This window comes from Coptis chinensis, chromosome 9 (genome assembly GCF_015680905.1).
Source record: "Coptis chinensis isolate HL-2020 chromosome 9, ASM1568090v1, whole genome shotgun sequence".
NCBI lineage: Eukaryota > Viridiplantae > Streptophyta > Magnoliopsida > Ranunculales > Ranunculaceae > Coptis > Coptis chinensis.
In genome coordinates, this window is record NC_141464.1 from 54120203 (window position 1) to 54144554 (window position 24352).

The 24352-nt window shown below is 36.4% G+C and overlaps 5 protein-coding genes across 5 annotated transcripts; 3 read left to right on the forward strand and 2 right to left on the reverse strand.

The window, feature by feature from the left end:
- The first annotated feature begins 1378 nt into the window (after window positions 1–1378).
- Window positions 1379–7887, forward strand: LOC147476712 (auxin response factor 15-like). The gene is made up of 12 exons (XM_086581845.1): window positions 1379–2088; window positions 2181–2237; window positions 2328–2510; window positions 2639–2723; window positions 2838–2928; window positions 3002–3166; window positions 5202–5321; window positions 5411–5486; window positions 5890–6052; window positions 6156–7102; window positions 7177–7367; window positions 7551–7887. Exons 1-12 carry the CDS (start codon window positions 1729–1731, stop codon window positions 7693–7695), a joined length of 2583 nt encoding a protein of 860 aa, XP_086437971.1. The 5' UTR covers window positions 1379–1728; the 3' UTR covers window positions 7696–7887.
- Window positions 7888–9588: 1701 nt separating this feature from the next.
- On the reverse strand, window positions 9589–11608 carry LOC147476713 (uncharacterized). The gene is made up of 2 exons (XM_086582621.1): window positions 10864–11608; window positions 9589–10322 (listed from the first exon to the last, which is right to left on the reverse strand). Exons 1-2 carry the CDS (start codon window positions 11248–11250, stop codon window positions 9753–9755), a joined length of 957 nt encoding a protein of 318 aa, XP_086438747.1. The 5' UTR covers window positions 11251–11608; the 3' UTR covers window positions 9589–9752.
- A 3919-nt stretch (window positions 11609–15527) lies between these two features.
- Window positions 15528–16437, reverse strand: LOC147476714 (proteophosphoglycan-like protein). Its single transcript, XM_086582622.1, has one exon. It carries the CDS (start codon window positions 16330–16332, stop codon window positions 15712–15714), a length of 621 nt encoding a protein of 206 aa, XP_086438748.1. The 5' UTR covers window positions 16333–16437; the 3' UTR covers window positions 15528–15711.
- Window positions 16438–18637: 2200 nt separating this feature from the next.
- LOC147476715 (uncharacterized) lies at window positions 18638–20185 on the forward strand. Its single transcript, XM_086585802.1, has 2 exons — window positions 18638–19418; window positions 19704–20185. The coding sequence occupies exons 1-2, from the start codon at window positions 18638–18640 to the stop codon at window positions 20183–20185; spliced, it is 1263 nt and encodes a 420-aa protein (XP_086441928.1).
- A 26-nt stretch (window positions 20186–20211) lies between these two features.
- LOC147476716 (uncharacterized) lies at window positions 20212–20844 on the forward strand. The gene has a single exon (XM_086585803.1). It carries the CDS (start codon window positions 20212–20214, stop codon window positions 20842–20844), a length of 633 nt encoding a protein of 210 aa, XP_086441929.1.
- Window positions 20845–24352: the final 3508 nt, after the last annotated feature.

The window sequence follows — 24352 nt, forward strand, 5'->3', positions numbered from 1 at the left end:
TACTCATAAATGGTCCCCCAATTGGACAGAAACTGTGCCATTTAGTGCTGTAAAAAGAGCCCGTGAGTTAGGGGTAGCTAACCAAACTTTCCCCAACCCAAAACCTCATTTCTTTAGGGCTACCCTACAAAGTCTACAATACCTTGCCATCAGATAGATTTACAACGCCTTGTGGACAAGTAACTGTAGCAGAAACAATAGCACTAGTAATATAGCAGAAGAACAGTACAACAGAAGTAGGCAGACCACCACCATCTCTCCACCAAAAATAAAGAAAGAGAGAAAGAATATTAAACACAACAAATCCAACTTAAACAAAACAAAAGTAGCTATCATACCAGTCCATGTAGATTGTCTTCCTTTGGGTCGACAACATTGATAATTCTAGAGATTTTCCAATGATATATGGATAAGAATTCGATGGTCTTAGATTAAGAGACATTAATGCTTTCATTGTCTGATTAAAGAATTAAAAAAAAAAAATTATGATTAAAGTATTTTGATTTGACGTATAAGAAAAATAGGTTCTATATTATAAAGAAAGTGAATCTGTTGATAAAAACAACTTAGCTGCTGATTAATTAACAATCGATTGAGAAAAATGTAAGTATCCGCCACAAATATTTTATTTTCAGACAAAATGTGATTTCTTTAGCGGAAACTGCTAGGCACAAAAATGGTACTAAATATTTGCAAAGCGTATTTGGGCGGGAGTCTCGATATATATTTTTATTTTTTTTATTCTTATTATTATTTTTTAGAGCTATAATATACCATAGTGCAATGACTACTAATAAGCTTTTGACCTCTAACAAGAATGACGAATCATCGAGTAACCTCTTGAGAAAATGAAGATTGTTTTGTGTTTAATAAACCAACATCAGATAAAATGTTGCAATAGTTTTGTACATCAAGTTTATCAACCAAATTTGTGCACTTCCTCAGTTCCTCTTAGCAAGAAAAAAACCTGAAAAAAGAAAACAATATAATGAAACAAAACGTTATTTACTACATGGCCATTGTGTCGAGCAACTGAATTGCTATCTAGGCATCTAATGGCTGCAAATCACCAATGTATCACTCTCATTCTTGGTATCTGGTTCTACCATTGGGCGAGCCATCAAGTCATCAACCATCTTATTTGGTTGGAAAGTTTAAACATCATCTCCAAATGACACCGGAATAACGATACCAACAAAATGATACCGTACCAATATTTTTTTCCCCAAATGACATGACTTCAATTCGCATTGAACAACAATACAATCAAATGTCCCCCACACGTCGCTAGTAAGTTCAAACCCGCAACCTCCATGTTGGTCTCGTGCCACACAAAGTGCACAACCGTTGAGCCAATGACATGACCAACGAGCACTCATGTTGCGAGCTAAAAGAAAAGAAAAATGGTCCCAAAGATTAACTACAAAAAAAAAAAAAAAAAGAGAAAATGAAGATAAACAGTTAACCACTCCCTTAATCAGTAAAAGAAAAAAACACAGAAGAAGACAATTAACAACAGTATAGCAACAGGTAGTACGGTTGTGTCTGTGAGAGAGAGTGTGTGCAGCAGAACACTTTAAACAACTGTAGTAGTCTCCTTTTAACTCCATTTACAGAGTGCCCTCTCCCCAGAACACATCTTAAACAACAAAAAGAAATGATTTTGAAACCAGCCCAGTCCTCAAAACAACACCAAAATCTTTGAATTGTTGAAAACAAGTGTTTTTCATGGGAGTTGAAATTGATCTTAACAACACCATAACTGAAGAAGATGAAGATGAAGTTGTGTCTGCATCCACAACAACTTCATCTTCTTCTTCTTCAACAGCTTCACTTGCCACTGGTACAGTTACTACTACTACTACTGGTGTGCCTGTTGTTGTTGTTGGGGTTGGTGGGGCTAGTTCAGATGTGTGTTTGGAACTATGGCATGCTTGTGCTGGTCCACTTATTTCATTACCAAAGAAGGGAAGCATTGTTGTTTACTTTCCACAGGGTCATTTAGAGCAGATTACTGATTACCCAAGTTCTAATTTCTATGATCTTCCTTCTCTTGTGTTCTGTCGTGTGGTTGATGTTAAACTTCATGTAAGTTGTCATTCTTTTGAGAAATTTGATTCTTGGTGTTTTGAGTTTTTGTAATTTTAGTTGAAATATGGAATATTTTGTCTGTTTCATAGGCGGAAGTTGCAACTGATGAGGTTTATGCACAAGTTTCTTTACTTCCAGAAAGTGAGGTAAGAAGTTTTGGTGTAAAAGATTTGTTCTTTATGCTTGTTTGAGTTGTTTTGTTGTTGGGCTTTTTTAACATTTTTGTGAATTTGAAGGAATTTGAGCTGAAACTGAAGAAGGGAGAGGTGGAAGAAGAGAGTGAAGAAGATGAAACTGAAGGGTTGGGGAAGTCGATTACGCCTCATATGTTTTGCAAGACGCTTACGGCTTCTGATACTAGTACACATGGAGGATTTTCTGTGCCTCGACGGGCTGCTGAAGATTGCTTTCCACCACTGGTAATATTATTAGTGTGCTTGGTATTGAATAATTATGGTTTGTATGAATATTGTAATGCAGTTTCAGCGTTTGTGAATTATGAAGATTATGTACTGGGAATTTTTGAATTTTAAACTATTTGATTTAGGACTACAAACAACAAAGGCCTTGGCAAGAGCTTACTGCAAAAGATTTGCATGGGGTGGAGTGGAGGTTTCGGCATATCTATAGGGGTATGTGTGTAGGAAAATTAGCTAAATAGATTGGTTCTTGAATTCCTACATTTGATGATGCTAGAGTGTGTAATCACTTTGTATCTCCATGCTTTCTTTCTGTATCGGTTGCAGGTCAGCCGCGAAGGCATTTGTTGACAACTGGTTGGAGTGCATTTGTCAATAAGAAGAAGCTAGTTTCTGGGGATGCTGTGCTTTTTCTTAGGTATAGAAACATAAATATGAGGATCTTGAATTCTTTTCGAGTATCACCTCTTATGTAGGGTTGATTTGAGCAGGGGTGACAACGGGGATTTAAGATTGGGAATCCGAAGGGCGGCTCAAGTCAAATGTGGGGTTCCTTTGCCAGTCCCTTGTACCCAGAACTTGAATGTTAGCACCCTAACGGCTGTACCAGCGGCTATATCGACAAAGAGTTCCTTCAACATTTACTATAATCCCAGGTAATATTGATGTCAAATGATAAGGTTTTTATTTTTATATATTTATTTTATTTTATTTTCATAGTGTTGTTTTTAAAGAGAAACTTTTAAGTCGATATGTTCTGACACAACAACTAGAGGATGTTGCTTGACAGTTTAATGGGCTTATCTTTTCACCTTTTTATTACTAGTGGAATGTGGAAGCACACATTTTCCATTTTTTCTTGTGATAACAAAGTAGTTGTGACAATTGAATTAATTTTGTTGTCCAAGTAACATATTATAAGAAAATGAATTGGTCACATGATAATTTAAGTTGTGGATGAGTTACACAATTTTTCTTGCATAAAGTAATATGCTTGTCTTCTTCTACTTAACATCAATTTGAAAGAGACAATGATTACTATCGCAATGGATTGGTCACATGATAATTAAAGTTATGGATTAGTTAAACAATTTATCTTGCGTGGAATAATATCAATGCACATCGCATGATATGCTTGTTGAATTTGTTTTGCTAATAAGAAAAGGTGTGGCAACTTTAAAGATTGGAATAGATCATCTGGACTTAGCGCATATTGTCTCACTGTTACGGCTGAGTGACTGAGAGCCTAACACAAAGTAAATCTAATTTGATTGATCCACTGATCAGTCTCTAATTACCTCTTAAGTGTCAATTGAGTGTAAAGACGGCAAGTGAGTGCCAAAGTTTTATTTGGATTTCAAGATGTAATTCATGCCGAATTTGCAATTTGTGGATGTAGTGCATAAAGTTCAAGACGGCGTGTTCGAGCAACAACTAGAAGATTGTGTCTTGTGGGTTTAGTCGTTTTTGCTTGCTGACCTTTTGTACTCACTAAGATTGTCAATGGTAGAGGATAGAGATCCTTCTTTACTTTCTAGCCAGTGAAGAAGAAATATTTGTAAGACATTGTTGACGCCAGTTGAACTTTATAAAGCTGAATTTAAGAAACCAGGAGACATTTTGAGTAAGAAAAAAACTCCAGTAGATTGCACCATGATGTGTGGATATACCAAGTTGGAGAACACATGACCCTAAAATAATATGGAGAAATTTGCTGAGTGTGCACATTTGAGCAAGGTCCAAGTTGAAAATGACATGATCCTAATATGGTATTGAAAGGAAGTGCTCTAGGTTAGATGAGACTATGATGATTGACCACAATGAGGATGATGATATCATGAGAGCTTAATGGCATGATGGATGATAATGAGATGTAGCAATAATTCACTTGAAGGGTCTCGATAAATCTATATTTTGTTTAGACAAGTTTTCTCTTGTTGGAAATTTAGTGCTTATGCTAATAGTTCAATGTATTTTTGTTTTCAAAGTCAGATGAATCAATTCGTTCTGACAAGTCTCTTTTAAGATACACCCCATAATCTGAGGATTTTGAGAATGTCTGTTGTGTTTGATCGTGTAACTACTATAGCAAAAGTTCCTTTCTGAGATTGGTTTTATTAAAAGTACAATTGTTTTTTTGTTAGATAACTAGTAGTACCAAAATTGATAATCAATTTGTCAATTATGATCATGATGTCATGAAGCTGAGCTTAATGCTAGTGAAACATGGTTTATGGACTAGGAACTTTGGATTGGTAACTGGTTTGTTTTTTTATATGATTGAGAATGTCAAAGTTTTCAAGAACTGATGGTTATGCGTGTCTTTCTCAGCAAATTTTTTTAGACACTGTTTTGTTTTGTTTTGTTTGTTTGTTTGTTTGTTTTTTTTACATAAATATCCATATGTAGGTTTCCTTGTTTTCTGAGGGCAATAAAGATCTACATTGACCATGTAAATGATTTTAATTTATTCTGATGGTGCTTGCGTTTCTTCTTTGAGGTTGTTTGCTTATTGCCCTTTGGTTTTAGTAATGTGAGTGACATTTACTGTTCTATTAATGTGTGGGCCATTCTGAGGTTGCAGTTTGATGCTTTGGATGGCGCATGCCTTTCTTTTTGTGGTTGTTTGGTTATAATGTGTAAAAATCACTCTTCTAACAGTGCTTCTGCGACTACAATATGATAATGCAGGGCAAGCTCTTCTCAATTTATTATACCCTTCCGTAAATTTTCTAAGAGCCTTGATCATCCAATTTCTAGTGGGATGAGGTTCAAAATGAGATTTGAAACTGAAGAGGCAGCTGAGCGAAGGTTTGGCAAGTTTTATGTGCATTTTAGTAATGCGTGTCAAAATTATGAAACATTGAATATTCAATGCTGCATTCATCAATATTTTGTAGGTACATGGGGATAATAACTGGTGTTGGTGACTTGGATCCTATGAGGTGGCCTGGTTCAAAATGGAGATGCCTTGTGGTATGTCATGCTTTAGTGCCCATCTTATTCATTGTATTTTGCTAGTCCTGTATCTGCATCTGTCCAAATCTAAAGCCCTACTTAGATTTGTTTGTACTTAATGGTTTTCATGAGTTGGACTCCATTTCCTATATTTCTAGCTACATTTTCTTCCAGGAAGTGAAAACATAATTTACTTATAATGGAATGAAATTGTGCAGATGTGGTCTGTGTCAATGTGCTTCCCAGTAAAAACTAAAAAGCAACTACTGTTACTGTTTTGCAAAAAAGGAAATAAACTTTTGATAGACTTCCTTGATTTGGGCAGAACTTTCTGTGGAGTTCGTTTCTCTTAATATTTGAATGAAAATGCATCCAGTCGTTAATACTGATGTGACATCTATATTTGACTTGTTCAATGCAGGTCAGGTGGGATGATGATATCGTGAGAAATCGACAAAATAGAGTGTCACCATGGGAGATTGAGCCTTCTGGTTCTGTTTTAGCTTCAAATAACTATATGGCACCTGGTTCAAAAAGAACCAGGACTGGTCTGCCTCCAGCAAAATCAAGCTTTCCAGTTTGTAGTAAGTTTTTTACATTCCCTTTTGAAAGTTATTTTATTGATTGAATCTAACTGTTTTTCCATTTATTGTTAACAATGAGCTTCCTTTTCACTATTTCCATCAGATCAGACTGGGTTATCAGACTTCGGGGAATCTTTGAGATTCCAGAAGGTCTTGCAAGGTCAAGAATGTTTGGGTTTTACCAGTCCTCACACTGGTACTATTCAAAATCATCACGAATCTGAAGTCAGGAGATGCATTCCTGGTTGGAACGATTCGGGGATGGCTAGGATGGGGAGTGGCATTTTAATTCAACCAGGGAGCTCTTATACATCCTACAAGGGCGTAGGCTTTGGAGAATCTGTTCGATTCCATAAGGTCTTGCAAGGTCAAGAAATATTTCCAAAACAACCACAAGAAAGAGCCCCAGTGGATAAATGGGTGCTAGACAATGGTGGGTTTGGAATAAGTGATAGGGCTCGTAGCTCTACTGTTGAAAACAGATGGTCTTCATTGATGCAGGGTGTCAATGCTCATGTGCAACATTCTGCACCATCTATGCAAGCGTCCTCTCCATCTTCTGTGCTAAGGTTTCAGCAAGCAAATACTCAAGTCTTCTATCCTAACTCTATGTATGGAACGTATAATCAAGATGGGGAGAACAGAAACGCTTTTGGTTTATGCAATAGTTCCAAAACCTTAGGTGGGAAGCCCACATCATCGTCAGTTTATCAGCCACAAGATAACATGGATGTTTTGGAAAGCTTGCATACTTTGAAATCTACTGAAGATAATAACAGGATAGGTTCTTTGCTTCCACCTGCTTCTCCTGTGACTCGAAAGAATCCAAGAGACAGTCAAAATCTGCCTACAGGTAGAAGTGCTTGTAGACTCTTTGGATTTTCCTTGGCTGGGGAAGCTGATGTAGGCAATGAAGTTGATACCACCACTCCAGTTACATCTCCATCTTTAACTGATAACTTGAACCAGGGCACTTTACCTTCTGACGTAGAGCAGTTTCAGTTCAGGCCTCCTGTCTTAATTGAAACAGTTGGACGTAGTTGCACCAAAGTAAGCATTTCTGATGCTGTAAGGCCTTCTGATACTGCATTATGTTGTACTTCATTATGAGATAAGAACTGCAGGTTCACAAACAAGGGAGTCTTATAGGCAGGGCAATTGATCTCACAAAGCTTGAAGGATACGATGATTTGATATCCGAGTTGGAGCGGCTCTTTAATATGAAAGGACTTTTAAATGATCCCAATAAAGGTTGGCAAATTGCTTACACTGATCATGAGGATGATACAATGGTTGTTGGAGATGATCCATGGAAGTAAGTAGTATGCCACAACTCTTACTCTTATCAACTATGTTTCATCTTCATGCCACAAATCTAGAGTCGCATGCATAGCATTATTTTCCCATTTTTTTTTATCGAAATGACAGGTTGATCGTTTTCATTTCTGCTTCTAATATATATTTAACTTTCACCTTACACTTAAGTTTATTTGTGCAGAGAATTCTGCAACATTGTTTCTAAAATTCAAATATATACGCATGATGAAGAGGCACTGATGGCTGTGAAGGTGACGGACTGTGATGCTCATAGTTGCTCAGAAGAAGTGGCCGGTGAGATTGGCATGTCTGATATTTTCAAGTGAATATCATAGTTTGTCCAAGAGTATTGTATTATTTTGTTCCTTATGTTAGACGATTTCCTTTGATTAATTGATACTCTGTCTTAATTCTGTCAGAATCTTGCAGCTTGCATATGAGTTAGCATTGTTATTCTTGCCCTAACATTGTTATCTGTTCAAATTGGATCTGGGTATATGTATTTTGTTCTTAGTTTACTGGATTTGTGGGTTAAGACAGTACTTTTAGAGCCCTCATTTGCTTTTTTATTGCTGGTACATATTTCATTGTGCATCTATTGAATATAGCTGCGACTAAGAGCTAGATACGTGGGCACTCCTTGGGAACATTATTAAACTGTTTTGCTCCAACTCCTCCAAGTACTAAATTTCAGACTGCAACTAGTTAGTGAAAATTTGTATTTCTAATATAATGGAGCGACTAGCAGAAAGTGCCATAATGATTTCCGTTGAAGTACAGGATTTAGGGATGATCTCATTACTTTAATATAAATACGGAGGACAGCAATCCATTGATAGTTGTCTGCCGTACATATAAAGTACTGGTTATATATTTATAGCTGCTGTAGTTTTTTAGCTACTGCATACTTCTCATATTTTACTTTTTTGAATTGTTTGCAAAGTTTTTAGAGGTTTATTTAGGGGTGTCAACGTATAAAGTATTTGTTTGATAGTTGTCTGTCTTACATATAAAGTACTTGTTTTTAGAGGTTTATTACGACACCAATCAAGTTGTAGTTTATAATCTGCGCCAGATGGATGAACAATATGGAGGAGATTATGGTAGAAAATTGCGTTTGGAATTGGGACTTCTAACATCAATAGCTTTAGCTACCCCGCCTAGAAGAGGCTGTAGTATTTTGTAGTTCTTATGATCTGTAATTGGGAATAGGATGGTACTTTCCTCCTTTTTGGAGGTTGCTTCTCTATCTAAAGTGACTTCTTACCTGATTTTATTCGAAATGACAAAATGTTGGTCTAATAGAAGCATATATCGTGTCTTCTTTCTCTAGTTATAATTTTCTCTATTTATGTTAAATCCTCTGAAATTAAACGATCAAGTATTTTGAATTGATGGTGAGTATATTAGCTGGGGCATATATCTGTCTGCAGGTTCTCCCAAAACATAGCATGTGCATGGTCTATCTGTGGCATGTTAGTCACTAATATATATATGATTACGAAATTAAAGCAGACATTATGGAGGGTTTCAAGAACATTATATTTTGGTATAGGGTTATTATAAGAACATTTAATTGAAACATATAATTGATACCTGTAGCACCAATATCAATAATTTTGTGTAACGCCATTAATCTGTCCAATGACTCAATGAGAGAGAAATACAGACAAGTCATTTTTTTGTGTAGTATTACTTCAACAATACATTCATGCAATTTGAGATCAGATATATCCTTCTGACCTACTAAACTTATTGTGTGTTGCTGTGCATTGATCCGCCTAATTAAGCCCCCTACCTCAGTGTCCTCTCACTCATGGACTACGTTGCTATTAAAATGAGGGTGCTTTGAGTTCCTTCTCGGTAGTAGTCATGAGTACCCGACTTCCTGGTCTCTTTCCTCATTGAAACCAATCGCCACTTCTATAACAGATACACAACATAAAAGAGGGCTCATGTAGTAGTACTACTAAACCAATAAAAGTCCTTCAGTTACGAATTTCAGTCGAGATATGTGAAAAATAAAGAATGGGTTTGAATGAAAGATTTATTTCTACTAATATTTTACACTGATGTAAGGACAGGTCTTTGCTCACTGCCAGTAGTGAGCTAATCATCCTTAAGAGATGAACCTAGGTAGCAAACATGATTCCCTTAAGTTTCAGAGACTGATTCCCAGTTCCCGCAGGTAGAGCAAAAGATTAAATTAAAGAACATACTGATGTAGAATCACTTCTTTAACAAACATACGTCGTCATCTTTAACCAACTCCCAAAATTTTTTATATACCTACTTGGGTTAACATTGATACTCAAACTTATTTAGATGCATAGTTAAACCAGGTTAACTAAAATAATTGACAGTCATTGTCAGATGGAGTACTCTAGCACTCCTGACGCATGTTAGACGCAACCGCTCTCGCCCAATACTTCAGTTGTTTCTTCATGTCTCCTACAGAACCATGGTCAATCCAGTCTGGCATTACTGGAGTGGATCTTTGTACAAGCCATGCTTCAGATAGATAAGGTCTCCTTACCATGTCTTCATTCCAGTTATCTGGTTTCTTGCTTTGTAAACCAGGAATTATGTCAACCACACTTGGGTTTATATCTATTTTGTCAAAATCAAAACCTAAGTCCTTAAAACCTTGAACTTCTTCGATTTCGAGTTCGCTTGGGCTCTTCGAATTCTTATTCTGACTTAGACTCCTATGCAGCATTTCTTTAGTAAGATAAGGACGTGGTTTGCCCTCCTGCTTAAAGGTGCCTAAATCCTTAGAACCCTGAGCCTCCTCGGTGTCGACTTCACTTGGGCTCTTTGAAATCCTTTGACTGAGACTCCTTTGCATGTCTTTGTTTCTGTAAGGACGCGGTTTGCTATTCTGTATCGTGCTTGCCACCACCGGTTTTCTTCGAGCTTGGTGCTTTGGAATCTCAGGACTTGGTGATGTGCTCTGTAGATTAATATTGATAAAAACATTTGAGATAGAAAGATGATTGAAACTACAGAATGACATATATTCAATCTTTACTAGGTGACACTGTTCATTGACTGAAATGATAAATCAATACATATGAAGATATGACCACAATCTGATTAGCTTGAATATCTATAAGCCTAGTGATTCTGTTCAAAGGATAGAATAGAAGGATGAAAGTTACAAAAGAGAAAGGAAGATTAAAGAGGTTGAACAAATTTAGTGGCAATGCCACTTTGAATCACAAGATAAGGCTTAAGATAGGATTCAATAACGCAACGCTGTTTGTTTATATGGTCTTCGACATTTAGAATAAGCTGATCATTTTTTATGCTGATATAGGGAAGTACTACATATGTGGGATGTGGCATACATGCCAACTCTGGCAGTACGAACAATATGCCAATATATTGATGTCTATATCCATAACACATCGAGTCTATTTCCATTTAACTACAAGTCTAAAGAATTCGGAAAACTCCAAAAAAACTTCAGAGATATTGATCATGTTTATTACCTTGGAAGCACGTAATGGAGGTAAAACGTTTGAAGAGCAAAGTGAGGATTGCCGAATCAGTTTGTTTGATCTGCTTACAGTTTCCTTCTCTTCGACATCTTTTTCCCTCCCTATGCTTAATGGTAACGATGGTGTTCGCAGCAAATTCTGACGAACCAAAGTATTCTCCTTCAAGTGATGAGAGGAATCTGAAGACCCCTTGTCTTTTATCTGAACAAATACTTCTTCCATGCTGTTTGAGGAAGGATAGGGATCAGAAGAAGATCTAAACATCCTATCTTTTTTGTAGAGCAAGTTCTGAAAGAACCAGTAGTCATCCAAGAGCTCCACAGGCTCTACTTCATCATCTTTAGTAGTTGAAGACTTGGTATGATCAATAACATCCATAACTACAAGTTTCTCATATGGATTTTCCTTATGTACGTCTCTATCCTACATGCTACATGAAGAGGTTAAGTTATATTAAATGGAGAGCACAAGAGGGAACTAGAGAAGAAGCCATGTGAAATACAGCAACAAGTGATTTGTTAGTTCTAATATTTCTCTGTGTACAGTACTACAGTATACTACGTATTAAATACATAGATAAGACTAAGTGAAGCAGTTTGATCTAATCATGAGAGACAGAGAGAGGAAGAGAGAAGATTTGTGGACAAGGTGCAATGGTGCATTTAATACAAACAACTATGAATATGTAAGGATCATTTAACTTGGATGTGAATACGTGATGATAGGTCATGCCAGCAAGCAAGCCATGTGCTTGTCTTTTGTTTATAAAGCAACTATAGAGAGTCTTTGTATTGTTCTTATTCTTACATCTATGATTAGGGGCATCAACAAATTGAATAATAACAGAAAGTTGGTTTCGTCAGGTTGGTTTGAAGCAATAGAAAAGGCTTATTAAATAAGTTTCTACAATAGACGTCCAGGATTTAGCTGTAATATCCATTCAGTCCTTTCTAGTTGTATACAAAATTCTTAGGGTGTTGCCGTGTTGCGGCCTTAAACATGCCAGAACATTCATCCTACTGTCTCTTCTTGGCTACGTATCCGTGCGACTGCACCTAATCAACCTACAAGGGTACATCAATAGCTACTAAAGGGCGCTAACACCACACCAATTGACCAATAAACACCACAGGGTTGTGGTGTTCAAGTTTGAACGCTCTATATAAGTGAAAATCTAACCCTGGAGTGTTGATTGGAGATAAAACGAGGGGATAAGGGTAAAATGGTAAATGGATTGTACATTGAGCCCCATGGACTTGTTCATACCAAACACAGGGCATGTTTAATATTTTCTGACTTTGATGCTTCATGTTGCAACCAGAGAATTTCAGTAGATTTTTCAGGACAAATCTTAGGAAGTTATTATACGCAACAAATCCATTAGTTTTAGTCTGAAATCAATGTAACAGTGATAAAACCAATATTATATTGTCTGAAATGTCATTTGTATTATTTGCCTATTGGCCAGTTCACATGATGGGTTCTTTTTAAATATAGAATGTTTTTCATGGAAGTATTTATTTTACTTTTTTCATGTGAGCAGAGGAGTACATGTTACAAAGTTCAGATCTACTGTTCTTCTTTAAGCCGCCTACTCAAGCCCATTGGACAACAATACCAGCAGTTTGATTGGTTCCAGTGTTCCATATGTCAATTATTGCACCATATTTTAATCCGTATTTTAATATTTCAAATAAATATCGGATTTAGCTAACAGACTATGGTCTCTTGACTCGGCAATCACGTTCATAGTTGCAAATTTTGTTTCTTTATATTTAAAACAAGCTTCCAATTCTGTAAGAACCAAGCGTCTAAAGCACCAAGTTGATAAGAAGTTTTGGACTTACAAGGCACATTTGGCCATTTGGGTAAGGTTCACAAGAGATATGTACTGAATACACGGGATAAAGGAGGCTGAGCACACTCAATCTTTTTTGGTGTATAGTTGAGCTTCTAGAATTTAGGGAGTTTTGAGTATAGAAACACTTCAATCTGAAATGTTGTAAAATGATTCAATTACCGATGCTATTTGATGAGTGTGATATTATCAAAATCACTTTCAAGTTCATCACAGGAAAACAATCAAAAGTGTTTCCAAGGGTATGCAATCCCGAGACACCAGAGAACAAGTCTTCCCTATGCCTACGTTTTTTTTTAACAGGTATATTCCACTTAAGTCTACTGAAGTTTCCTCTTCTGGTTACTTCAGAGTTCAGAACCATACTCTTTGCTATGTCCGTATTGCTCCCTGTAGTAGTTTTGGTCATCGTTTCTCATATGAGACTAGCTCAGTAAGTGTATTCTACTCAATAACAGAGAAGAAATGAGGCGCTGAGCTGAACCTCAGGCACTTGGGATATATCTCGCATCTTTCAGAAATCAAATTAAACTCGACACATGAAATTACTTTATTTCTTAAACAAGTCACTCACTCTCAGACAGTTTTTCAGTCACTCACTACTTTCCCAGGGATATTTTGCCCAGAAATGACATAAAAAGATCGTGTCAAAAGTATGCCTATTTCACTGTCTCCTTTCCTCTTATGGCTTTCCACAACTCTTGATTCCAAAAACCAACACGAAAAAGTTCTCACAACTTAAATCTCAATTTGGCAGCCTAAACGCCATTGCAAAGACATGTAATCACTCACTGATTTATTTATTGAATTTTTGTTTTTTTTCCTCATCAAGGTAACAAGTTTTAGACGCTCAAGCCCTTGCCTATATAACACTTGGGAACCATCTGTATCAAACCTACTGCGAAAGGAACATGTAACTGAAAGCACAAAAATTTAGCTGTTTTTTTCCCCATCTGGCACTTAGTTTTGTTTGCTCTGATATAACTACCTATGTGAGCACTACGTTTCTTTGCCTGTCCAAACCATGATAAATGAGATGTGTTGCATCAGATCGATAACAAAAAAAATTGTTCGAAACTCATGAAAGGCCAAATTTGAGCATGACAATGGTGATGTCTCTCTCAACGACTACTTCCCGATTGCCATTTCTGCCCTCTTAATATGCTATTTATACAGTTTGCTGGAGATTAAGGATGTATATTAAGTATTGAGAATAACATGGAGACTGAAAGCCATATGGAGAGTGGTAGGCTGGTAATCATGGAGGAACATGGTGTTTCAACGATAACATCAGTGACCTATCAGAAAGTGATCAAGTGATCATCCTAAAAAACAAAATAAAATAGATCTATCTACACGACTCAAAGAATTATACTATCTACACGACTGGACAAAAGGCACTCGAAAACATCGGCCTCGAAAATGATTTTTGTTTTCTTCAGAAACTTTGGAAGTTTACAACAAACCAGTCCAAGATTTAGCAGGCATTTACAGATACGAAAATAAAGGAACGAGATTAAACTTCTGATCATTCATAAAAAGTAACCCCAGACAGAAAATTCAATGATGGAACTACAACTTTATCACAAGTGATTTCTAATGAGCTCTAAAGTGGAAACACAATGGTTGTCATAGTTATGCCTGTTGATGGGGACGACGGATCAACGATCCCCTATAGTTCTACAAGTAAACTTAGAATACATCCTTCAATTCCGTTTGTAATAATAGTATAACAAAGCCTCTGATTTATAGACTACTGCACTACTTAGGAGATGCAGAAAGTTCTACACTGGTTGGGAAAACTAACAAAAATTGTTCTAACTTATGCACCAGGGACCAAACTTAGAATAAGCTGTTACAAATTTGTCAATGTATGTGCATAACATAAACCAAGTACAGAAGGATTTGCAAAAGTCAGAAGAAGTTAGACCATTTCAAAACACGACTACAGAATTGTATGCACAGAAACGTCGACAAGGCGATGATCGCCACAATTAAAGCGTATGGAAGTGATAGTCTTCAGGAAAAACTGGGATAATTAACACCACGAAGAAAGAATAATGCCATTCAAATTATGTAAAAAATTCATTGCAAGAAAAGCACATAACTAAACAAAATTAACAGTCATTTTCGCAATGGTCAGAAATCAACTTTTGAAGAAGGCATGAGGCAATGGATAAGCTGTAAAGGAAATTGTCAACATGACTACCATACTTTAAAGGCAAAAACATGGTAATTATATATATCATGGAGAGACTAGGTGATATTAATACTGGTACGTGTATCGATACCTAATATTGAGGTATAGAATATAGAACCTTCAAAAGCTCCGTGCGCTGTATCGATATAGATCCGTTGTTGAGTATCCATTACGATTTTATTTTTTATTTTTTATTTTAAATATAGTGGCAATGTTACATAACGAAGACACAGTACAAAAGGTTTAGTTGTTTTCAGAAGTCTGGGTCAGAAACACCCTTTTTTCACTAGTTTTCAATCTTAAACTCTTAAAGTAATTTCGAGAAATACAAACGTATTGAAAAAATTTATTGTGATACTCAACAACGGATCAGTATGGATATGGCACACAGGTGATAGTGCAACTAAAACCTCTTGGGGGATATAACTGAGAATCTTCATCATGACTTTATAAGATTACTTTTGATATCACCAAATGCAAGAACAGAATAATAAACACAACCCCGCGTAGCATTACACAAATTCGCCTCAAACTAATTGCAAACAATATTGAATAAAAAACTCAGATTCACTCAATTCGATATGCAACAATATCAACTAGTCATCGAAAAATACTTGGATCAATAATCCCATGAACAGAAACAATGTCATTAAAAACAATGTTAAAAAAATCCAGTTAAACAAAAAACATAACCACATAACTAATAACAAAATCAAAATATAATTTGATCTTGACTTATATAACAACAAAATCACCTATACTTTCCTTTTAATCTCACCATCTAAAAATGAGTAGAAGAACCATACCGTCCACCGCCACCCGAACCCGGCCTATTCCCACTCCCACTCGAAGACCTGGGACGATTCACATCCCCCATTCCACCATAACCACCACCTCCTCCATTTCTTCTCATCCTTTCATACCCACTACCTGATTTCGGTCTCCCATTTTCATCATACCCATTATTATTATCAGTATTACTACTATTAACTGGCCCTATATTTCTCTGCCCATTTTGCCCCACCAACTTTTCTTCTTTCCCTACAAACCCTGGCCTTAGATGTGGTGGAACAAATGCTTCTGGCTTGAAAACAGGAACAACTTCCTTCTCTCTCTCTTGGGTGGTAGTTGGTGTTAAGGTAGAAGAAGCAGTTCTACCCAGTGGACGAAGTGAAATGGATTCGGGTTTATGTTCAATGGGTTGAGTTTTGGGATGTTGGGGTTGTATTGGTTTGGGTGAAGGACGTGTTAAAACAAGCATGCCATCATGGTTGCGTAAAGAAGTTGTAGAAGAAGAAGAAGCGGGTTGTTTCTTGTTGTTGTTGGATTTTGATGAGGAAGAGGACTTTTTTTCGAAGAGGTCGTTGAAGTTAATGGAGGTGTACTTGTTGGTTCTTGCCATCAACCTTTGATGATGCAGAGTTTTCAAGGAAGAAGAAAAAAAATAAAATGGAGAGAGGAGAGAGAGATCTGATGGATGTGGGCTTTTTGTTTTTGATTTAGGCCCTAAAATAGCCCATTAAATTAATCAAGCACATTTGAGATAGCCCAAACATACAGTTGTTGGAATGGAATGCAAGGAAGAGATCCACTGAAGGTTCATTCAGCCTAATGGCAAAATGTGAGGTTAGACCACTTTGGTGATGTTCTTCAGCCACCATTTCCAGGTGTAGAGGATTGGCATATCAACATCCGAATCTTATTAAGATGCATAAAGGAAATTCCAAATAGTTGTAACACTGAACAAACTTGTTTCTACTGTGAACACTGCAGACACTCTTGGGACTTGGCCAATGGATAGTATTCTAAAAGTATTAAGCTCCCCTCAAACACTTCAGTTAGCAGAGTTATGGAATGGCTGTGCACATTGCTAACAAATTATCTATTATGATGACTAGTAAATCAAGCAAGAGGTACTACAACACTACTCACTATAAACTGAAAAGTTTATTAACTGAATCTGGAAAAGTTTTAAAAATATCATACAACACATCCATAATTTTAACAAGAAGACCCAATTTCGTTTCAAAACAACTCTAGAAGACATAGTTTTGTAACAATCACTCACAAACCCAATTCCCACGTTTAAATAGCCCACGAACTCAGTTTTTAAATCCCAATTTTAATAACCCTTAAGGACAAAATAAGTTGGCCCGACTATTTTTCTATTATTTAAATCTCACTTTTACCCTTTCCCATTTTATATATAAACGAAACTAATTTTCAAAGTTAGAAAATCACCACGCCATACTGCGCGCTCTGTTAGAAAGTTAGGAAATAGAGTTTTAACAAAATTAGAAACTAATTCCTCAACTGAAGCTTTCAATCATTCTTGAAGATCGAGTGATTTCCTAAAATCTCAACTGAAGCTTTCAATCAAGCCCTCTAAAAAGGTATATTCAATCATTATGAACAGTTTGAAATCATATTTAAAATCATATCATATAATGATTTTCAATTTTTTTTTTCATGTTGTTATGCTTTAATTTTATTTAAAAACGTGAATTTAATTTTAGTTTTTAATTTTGTTTGTTCATTAGTTAAATCAAATATGAGATTTGAGATTTAGATATTAATTTTGTTTAAAAACGTGATTTTAATTTTGATTTTAAATTTGTTTGTTATGTTCATTCTAAATTGAACATTAGTATTTTGATTTGGTTTTTGCTATGTTTATGAAGATTATATTATTAACGGGGTATGAACAATGATTGTTCATATCCTTGTTGGGTATGAATACTGATTGTTCATATCCTTGTTTGGTATGAACACTGATTGTTCATACGATTGTTTGGTATGAATCACTCTCAGTATTTTTTATTTTTTATTTTGTCTATTTATTTTTGCAGTTTTATATGGATCATAGTGTGATTGGAGTTTTTTGTTACAATGGTGGTAGTCTTTCCATTCGTATTGGGTTGGATTCTTCTATTGATGGTGTTGTACAAGAGTTACATGGAGGTCCGTATTGATGGTCTTTCCATTCGTATTGGGTGCCACCAGAACCAACTGTTATGAAGATAAATACCGACGGTGCTGCCTTTGGAAATCCAGGTCCGTCTGGTATTGGGGTTACATTTAGAGATTCTGAAGGTGTAAGCTGTCTTTATGCAAGAATATTGGGATTAATTGGATCCAACTTTAGGGCTGAATGTCGGGCTATCATTGAAGGCATAGAGCTGGCTATTAGTAGGAGATGGTTTCGGTTATGGGTTGAATCTGATTCTAAACTGGCAATCAAAGCTTACATTAGTGGGAAAGTACCATGGGACTTGCAGCCGAGATGGAGGAATAGCTGTACCAAAATTCAGTCTATTTTGTTCACTTCAATTTTTAGAGAGGGCAACTTTTCTGCAGACGTTATAGCCAAAACTGGTGTAACCCTCCAGTTGAATGAAGCCCAAATTTATGAGGGCAAACCACCTTGGCTACTACATTGGGAAGCTCCTTTCCAGATTTTCTTTAGATATTAGATGTGAAGTGAGGTACGAAATCATGTAAAAGTTGTTTCAATGTACCTAGCTCGATCATGGTTAGACTATATGTCCAAAGCACACAATTTTGTAATGTTTCCTTTTTTTATATAATTTCTACTTACCAAGCAAAAAAAAAAAAACAAGAGTTACATGGAAAATGACCTGATTTGGGATTAAAATGCTATAATATGTGTTTCAACCGTGATGAAAAAGATAACCTGATTGAATCTGATGGGGAGTTGCATTCTTTGGCTTGTTATTGTTTTGCAAAGACGATTGCAATTGTTGAGATCAGAGTGGTTGTTTGTGTCACGTACTTCGTTGATTACCTCTAGTGGTTTTATTTCTGCAAGTTCTTCAAGTTCATCAAGTTCTTCAGTTGGTGGTGGTGGTGGTGGTGTGGTTGTTGTTCGTAAACCTTACAAGTTTGATTTTTGGTGGCGTAACTTTGATGGCGGTGTTGGCCAACAATTTGCTTTAGATGCGCCTGAGTTTCACTGTAAATTGATAGAGTATTCTATTGTGAGTGGTTACAAATATGAATTAATAAAAAATGAAGAGTTTAGAGTGACCGCAGTTTGTAAGAATAAGAAGGAGCGAAAATGTGAATGGTGTATACACTCTTGTGATTCATATGGATGTTTTGAGACTAAGAAGATTAATCTCACACACACATGTGGTTTGGCATTTAAAGACTACAAATATCCACCTCTCACTTTTTATCTTGTAAAGACTCATATTTTAGATTTTGCTAGAGATAAACTATCTTTGTCATTGGCAGATATTACCTTTTTTTATAGTCGTGAGTATGGGCTTACAATTACAAAACATATGGCTTATGCGGGTAAGAAGTTGGCATTGACAGAGTTGTATGGTGATGTTGCTTCATCCTATAATGAACTCGTGTGGTATACAAAAGAGTTGAAGCGAAGAGATCCTGGGAATTGTGTTGATCTTCAAGTGAATGATGAGAATGGGAAGTTTGAAAGGGTATTTGTTGCTTTTGAATCAAGTATTCATGGTTTTAAATATTGTCGCCTGATGGTATATTTAGATGGGACATTCTTGAGATCATAGTATAAATGGTGCTTGTTGGCTGCTACTACCAAAAATGGCGATCAAGGTGTTTCCCTTTATCTTACTTGCATGTTTTACACCTAATTTAAGTATAAACATTTATTGTTCATACTTGTTTTAGGTATGAACACCTATTGTTCATACCTATTTTAGGTATGAACAATTAGTGTTCATACCTTTTCAGTTATCTCATATTTTGTTATCTTCTGTTGTTTTGTAGGATTGTTTCCTCTTGCTATTGGTGTTGTTGATATTGAAAATGAATCCAATTGGTTTCTTGATATGTTTAAGAAGGCTTTTGGGTATGAGAGGAGGTATACCTTTCTAAATGATAGACATCATGATTTGCTTGTGACCAATGCTCTTGTATTTCCTGGTTCATATCATAGTTTTTGCTTGTGGCACATGGAGAACAACCTTAGAATAGCTTTGTCAAAGACATGTGGGTTGACAAAAGTGTTGGTGGCCTTATTCAAGAAATGTGCATATGCTGCCACACATGAGGTGTTTGAGGAGCGCATGGCTGAATTGTTGAATATAGGTGGAGATACAGTTTCAAATTTTCTGTCTAGGGCGCCTTATGAGAATTGGACAAATGCGTACTTCCGTGGTTCCCGGTATGGTGAAATGTGCTCTTCTCTGGCGGAGTGCTTCAACAACTGGATAGACAAAGAGCATTATCTGCCCATTATAGCCTGTTAGATAAAATTCGCATTAAGATGATAACTATGGCATCTGAACGGAGGAAGGAGTGCAAGAACTGGAAAACTGTTCTTTGTCTTAAAATGGAATCAAAGTTGGTTGAGAGGATTGAAGAGGCTCATGCTGTGATTGTGATAAGGTCAGATGAGCATGTGTTTCAAGTTGTTACAGAGAAGCATGAGTATCGAGTAGATTTGCTTAGTAGAGAGTGCACTTGCAACAATTGGGGCATAGATGGGTTTCCTTGCCGGCATGCGATTGCGAGTATTTATTGCAAAGGGGATTCAATGTATTTATATATTGAAGTTGCATTTCTCACCACTTCTTTTAGCAGCACCTACTCTCATGGCATCACTGCAATTAGCCGCAATGAGATATGTTCGGATGTTTCTGATGAAGTGGGAATTCTACCACCAGATATGAAGAGGGCTCCGGGTAGACCACGAGTGAAGAGGATTGAGAGCACGGGTGCTATGCATTATACTACCCACAAATGCAGAAAATGCCACAAGACCGATCGACATGACCAAAATACTTGCCTTAGGAAATATGTTCATGTGCTAACTGATGATGGGGAATCTAGATCAATGGTAGAGTTGCCTAGTGACAATGGGGTATCTAGGGCTTGGCAATGTTTTGATGTGGGAATCACTAGTTAATGTTTGATTGACTTATTAATATGAATGAATTGAATACAATTTTGGAATTTGTTTTTAAAAGTTTCTTATGATTTATATCATTCATTTTATTAAGTTTTTGGTGTTTTGTACAGTTATTGAGGTATGAACACTGAATGTTCATAGTCCAACAAGAGTATGAATGTCACACTTCGAATTTCGACAGAATTCAGAAAAACAATATTTGTTCCCGACTCTTCGATTTTCGAGGTGTCACTCTCAACTTCCAAAAACCCATAAACAGGTTTAAATACGCGGATAATTAAAAACTAATAAAATTTCAAATTAAACAAAAGTCCTCTTCATTACAAAAATTCACCAATAAGATTAGGTTACAAATCTCTTTTCAATAACTCTTTATTTAAAATTACAAATGAAAATACAAATAACATTGTCTCAACTGAAAATCTATATCACCTCAAGGGAAAACAAAGCCTATCTTGAAATGTGATGCTAACGCAAACCACAAGCAGCAACCAACCTTCTTCAACACTAAACCTGTTAAGACTTATCAACTATGTTCATTTAATGAACACACCCGATAAGCAAACATGCAAATCGAGTCAACATTATAAAAATGTTGGTGTGAGTAGCTCTAAAATACAATATATACTTATAAATATATATACACAATCCATAAGGCAGTTAGTTCCTCCACCGATGAGCCTTACCTTCCAACAACTAATACGACATCCTTAAGTACAATAATTAAGGCAGGTAGTTCCTCCACTGAGGCGCCTTAGCTTCCCAACAATAGTAAGGCATTTAGTTCCTCCACTGAGGCGCCTTAGGTTCTAACTAAACTAATAACTAGCCAAGCATATTCTATACTTACCGCATTCCATGCTCAATTACAGAGTGGGTTGTCTATGCACAAGTAATTAGTTTGACCCACCCTTCTGCAAAACCATATACAATCATATATTTAAAGGTATATCATTAACCAACATATTACCATAATTATATTATTTAAGCCTTTCTTTGCGTGTCCCTAAAATCACGTCGTATCTATATCTTACCTAGTTTCCCTGGCTACCACAATTGCTTCCCAACGCCGAACATGTACATCCACATGCCTCCCCTCACATAATGAACCACTCTGTGCGTAACTACCCTGAGCGGGATGCCGCACACTAGGTAACCTTCACACGAAAGCCATTATGTAAGTACTGCCACTATTCAACATAAAATATCGCGCGTCTCATTCTAATTTTGCGAACGGAATAATCAAGCCACCATTCGGGCTTCGCCCGCGGCCATTCACCATTGAAAACGCCAGAAGGGCATTCAAAACGCCCGGAAGGGCCAATCACATAACTTACGCCAGAAGGGCCATTCAGATTCACTGAAACACCCGAAGGGCCAATCATATCACATACGCCCATCACTAGGGCCAAATCACATGAGTTGTGGTAGCTAGGTTCTAGGATTTTCATTACGTAATTTATTCAAGTGTCATACCTTTATATCTCGGAATAATTCTTATTCTATCGCATGCCAGTATATTTAATTGTACTGAAGCTTAACGTGTCTCGTTATAATACAATCCACATTATCACGTGCCAATACTATTCATTGCACGATATGCAAGTATCTTTATATCAAATCTCGAAACTTATTATTTCACGTGCCAATCATATATTGCACTACACCATATGGAATATCTCAAGCCTTCATACATACTACAATTCATTTAAGTAGCAACTCATAATAATAATCAATAATGAAATGTATTCGTTCAATATATTTATGTGAACTCAAGTCACCATCAAGGGCACGCATTATTTCAATTTGTGCACAATATAAATAGTATATAAATAATCAAAATATAAGTCCAAATATCACGTATAAATGTATAATTATTCGAGTCCAAATCACCAGTCAGGTCAAACTGATCAACCATAAAAAAGCCCAAAACTAAAGTCCATGAATCTGAGTCTATGTGTAGTTTAATTCTCATAAAAACGTATATATCTAAGTCTTATAAGAATTCCCCTCTTGTTACGTGCCAATATTTATATGCTTTACACACTACTTACGTTAAATCTTAATTAGATAATGACAAACAAGGTTATACAATCTTCCACAGCATTTTAGCATTTGATTTGTCCATACAATTTACAACATAAAACGTAGCACAATTAAATAGTCAAAAGTCCAGAATCAAAGCCCAACACCAAAACCCAAAAGTCTAAATATTTAAAGACCCAATTTGGATCTATATTAAGTCCTATGGACTGGCCCCAAACAATTAAACTAAACTGGCCCAACAACTTAAACTAATGTGGACTGGGCCAAACAATCAAATAGAGAAACTGGCCCAAGGAAAACTAATTAGTTTTGGCCCAAAACAACTTAAACTAAACAGGGCCCAAACAAAACAATCTAATTTCCGGCCGAAAGAAAACAAATGAAATGTTGGCCCAAACAACTTAAACAAAACCGGGCCCAAACAAAACAACTAAGGCCCAAGCCCAGCTAAGACTAGAACCAGGTCGTCTTCCTCCCTCCAGTGCCATCAGGCAGCAGCTCTTTCACCAGCCACCATCCTCCTCCTTCTTCCATTCTAGTGGTTTGACTCATATTGAAAAACCCCATCTTCCCATACCAACAAATCCCGATTCCCCCACTCCTCCCGAATTGAGGTCGGCGCCATTAACAAACTTTTGGGAGCTTCAATAGCCCCCAATCGACAGCACCCACTCACTCTACACTACCCCATCACCAACCTAACAATCAAAACCTTAATACAACATCAACCTCACCCACCAAAACAACCAACATAATTCATATCGATAACCCTTCCTCCACACTGGGTCGTCCACCATTACCGACCTCCAAGCTTCCAACAGCCTTGACATCAACCCAACCTCAAACCCTTAATCAACCAACAAGATTTAATTCACATAACCAAAAACAAAGGCAGTATAATAACCTGACGAAAATCCCAATCATAATTTATCTAAACAAATTTTCGTTAGTAAATAACAATCACATTTGAGTCGAGTAAATTCAAATTGTTGTCAATTCCGTTGTTTAACCTACGCAGACAATTTTGCAGACAGGGCAGGCCAAAAAAACATGGAACGACACAGACTAACTTCTCACAATTTTAACTTCAGTTTTTATATAAACAGTAAACCTTTTGTTTCGAGAGAACTTTCGATAGAAAATAGAAAAATGTAAGTGAAAGATATTATCTACTCACCTGTATTAAAAACTCGGTGAATCCCTCATCGTCCGAATCGTCGCGCTCCGACGCTCTAGCAATCAAGCTTTTATCTCCGCCCCCATTTTTATTTTATTTTTATCTCAAAACCTTATTCTCTAGAAAAATATGTATATATACTTGGGTTCGAAACCTAAGCCCAACACAGACTCGGGCCCATAAATCAAGCCCACATATCCCAAATCCAATCCAGCGAATTTTAAATAAATAAATAAATAAATAAATAAATAAATAAATATGTATTTTAAATACTGGCGTTAC

Bases quoted from the DNA above. Each gene is read 5' to 3' on its own strand.
- LOC147476712 (XM_086581845.1), top strand. From the start codon at position 1,729: ATGGGAGTTGAAATTGATCTTAACAACACCATAACTGAAGAAGATGAA. The intron at 2,511-2,638 runs GTAATATTATTA...TATTTGATTTAG, and splicing joins AAGATTGCTTTCCACCACTG to GACTACAAACAACAAAGGCC. The intron at 2,724-2,837 runs GTATGTGTGTAG...TATCGGTTGCAG, and splicing joins GTTTCGGCATATCTATAGGG to GTCAGCCGCGAAGGCATTTG.
- LOC147476713 (XM_086582621.1), bottom strand. From the start codon at position 11,250: ATGGATGTTATTGATCATACCAAGTCTTCAACTACTAAAGATGATGAA. The intron at 10,323-10,863 runs GTAATAAACATG...ATTAATCTACAG, and splicing joins CTCCATTACGTGCTTCCAAG to AGCACATCACCAAGTCCTGA.
- LOC147476714 (XM_086582622.1), bottom strand. From the start codon at position 16,332: ATGGCAAGAACCAACAAGTACACCTCCATTAACTTCAACGACCTCTTC.
- LOC147476715 (XM_086585802.1), top strand. From the start codon at position 18,638: ATGGGGAGTTGCATTCTTTGGCTTGTTATTGTTTTGCAAAGACGATTG. The intron at 19,419-19,703 runs GTATTCATGGTT...GTTGTTTTGTAG, and splicing joins ATTTGTTGCTTTTGAATCAA to GATTGTTTCCTCTTGCTATT.
- LOC147476716 (XM_086585803.1), top strand. From the start codon at position 20,212: ATGGCATCTGAACGGAGGAAGGAGTGCAAGAACTGGAAAACTGTTCTT.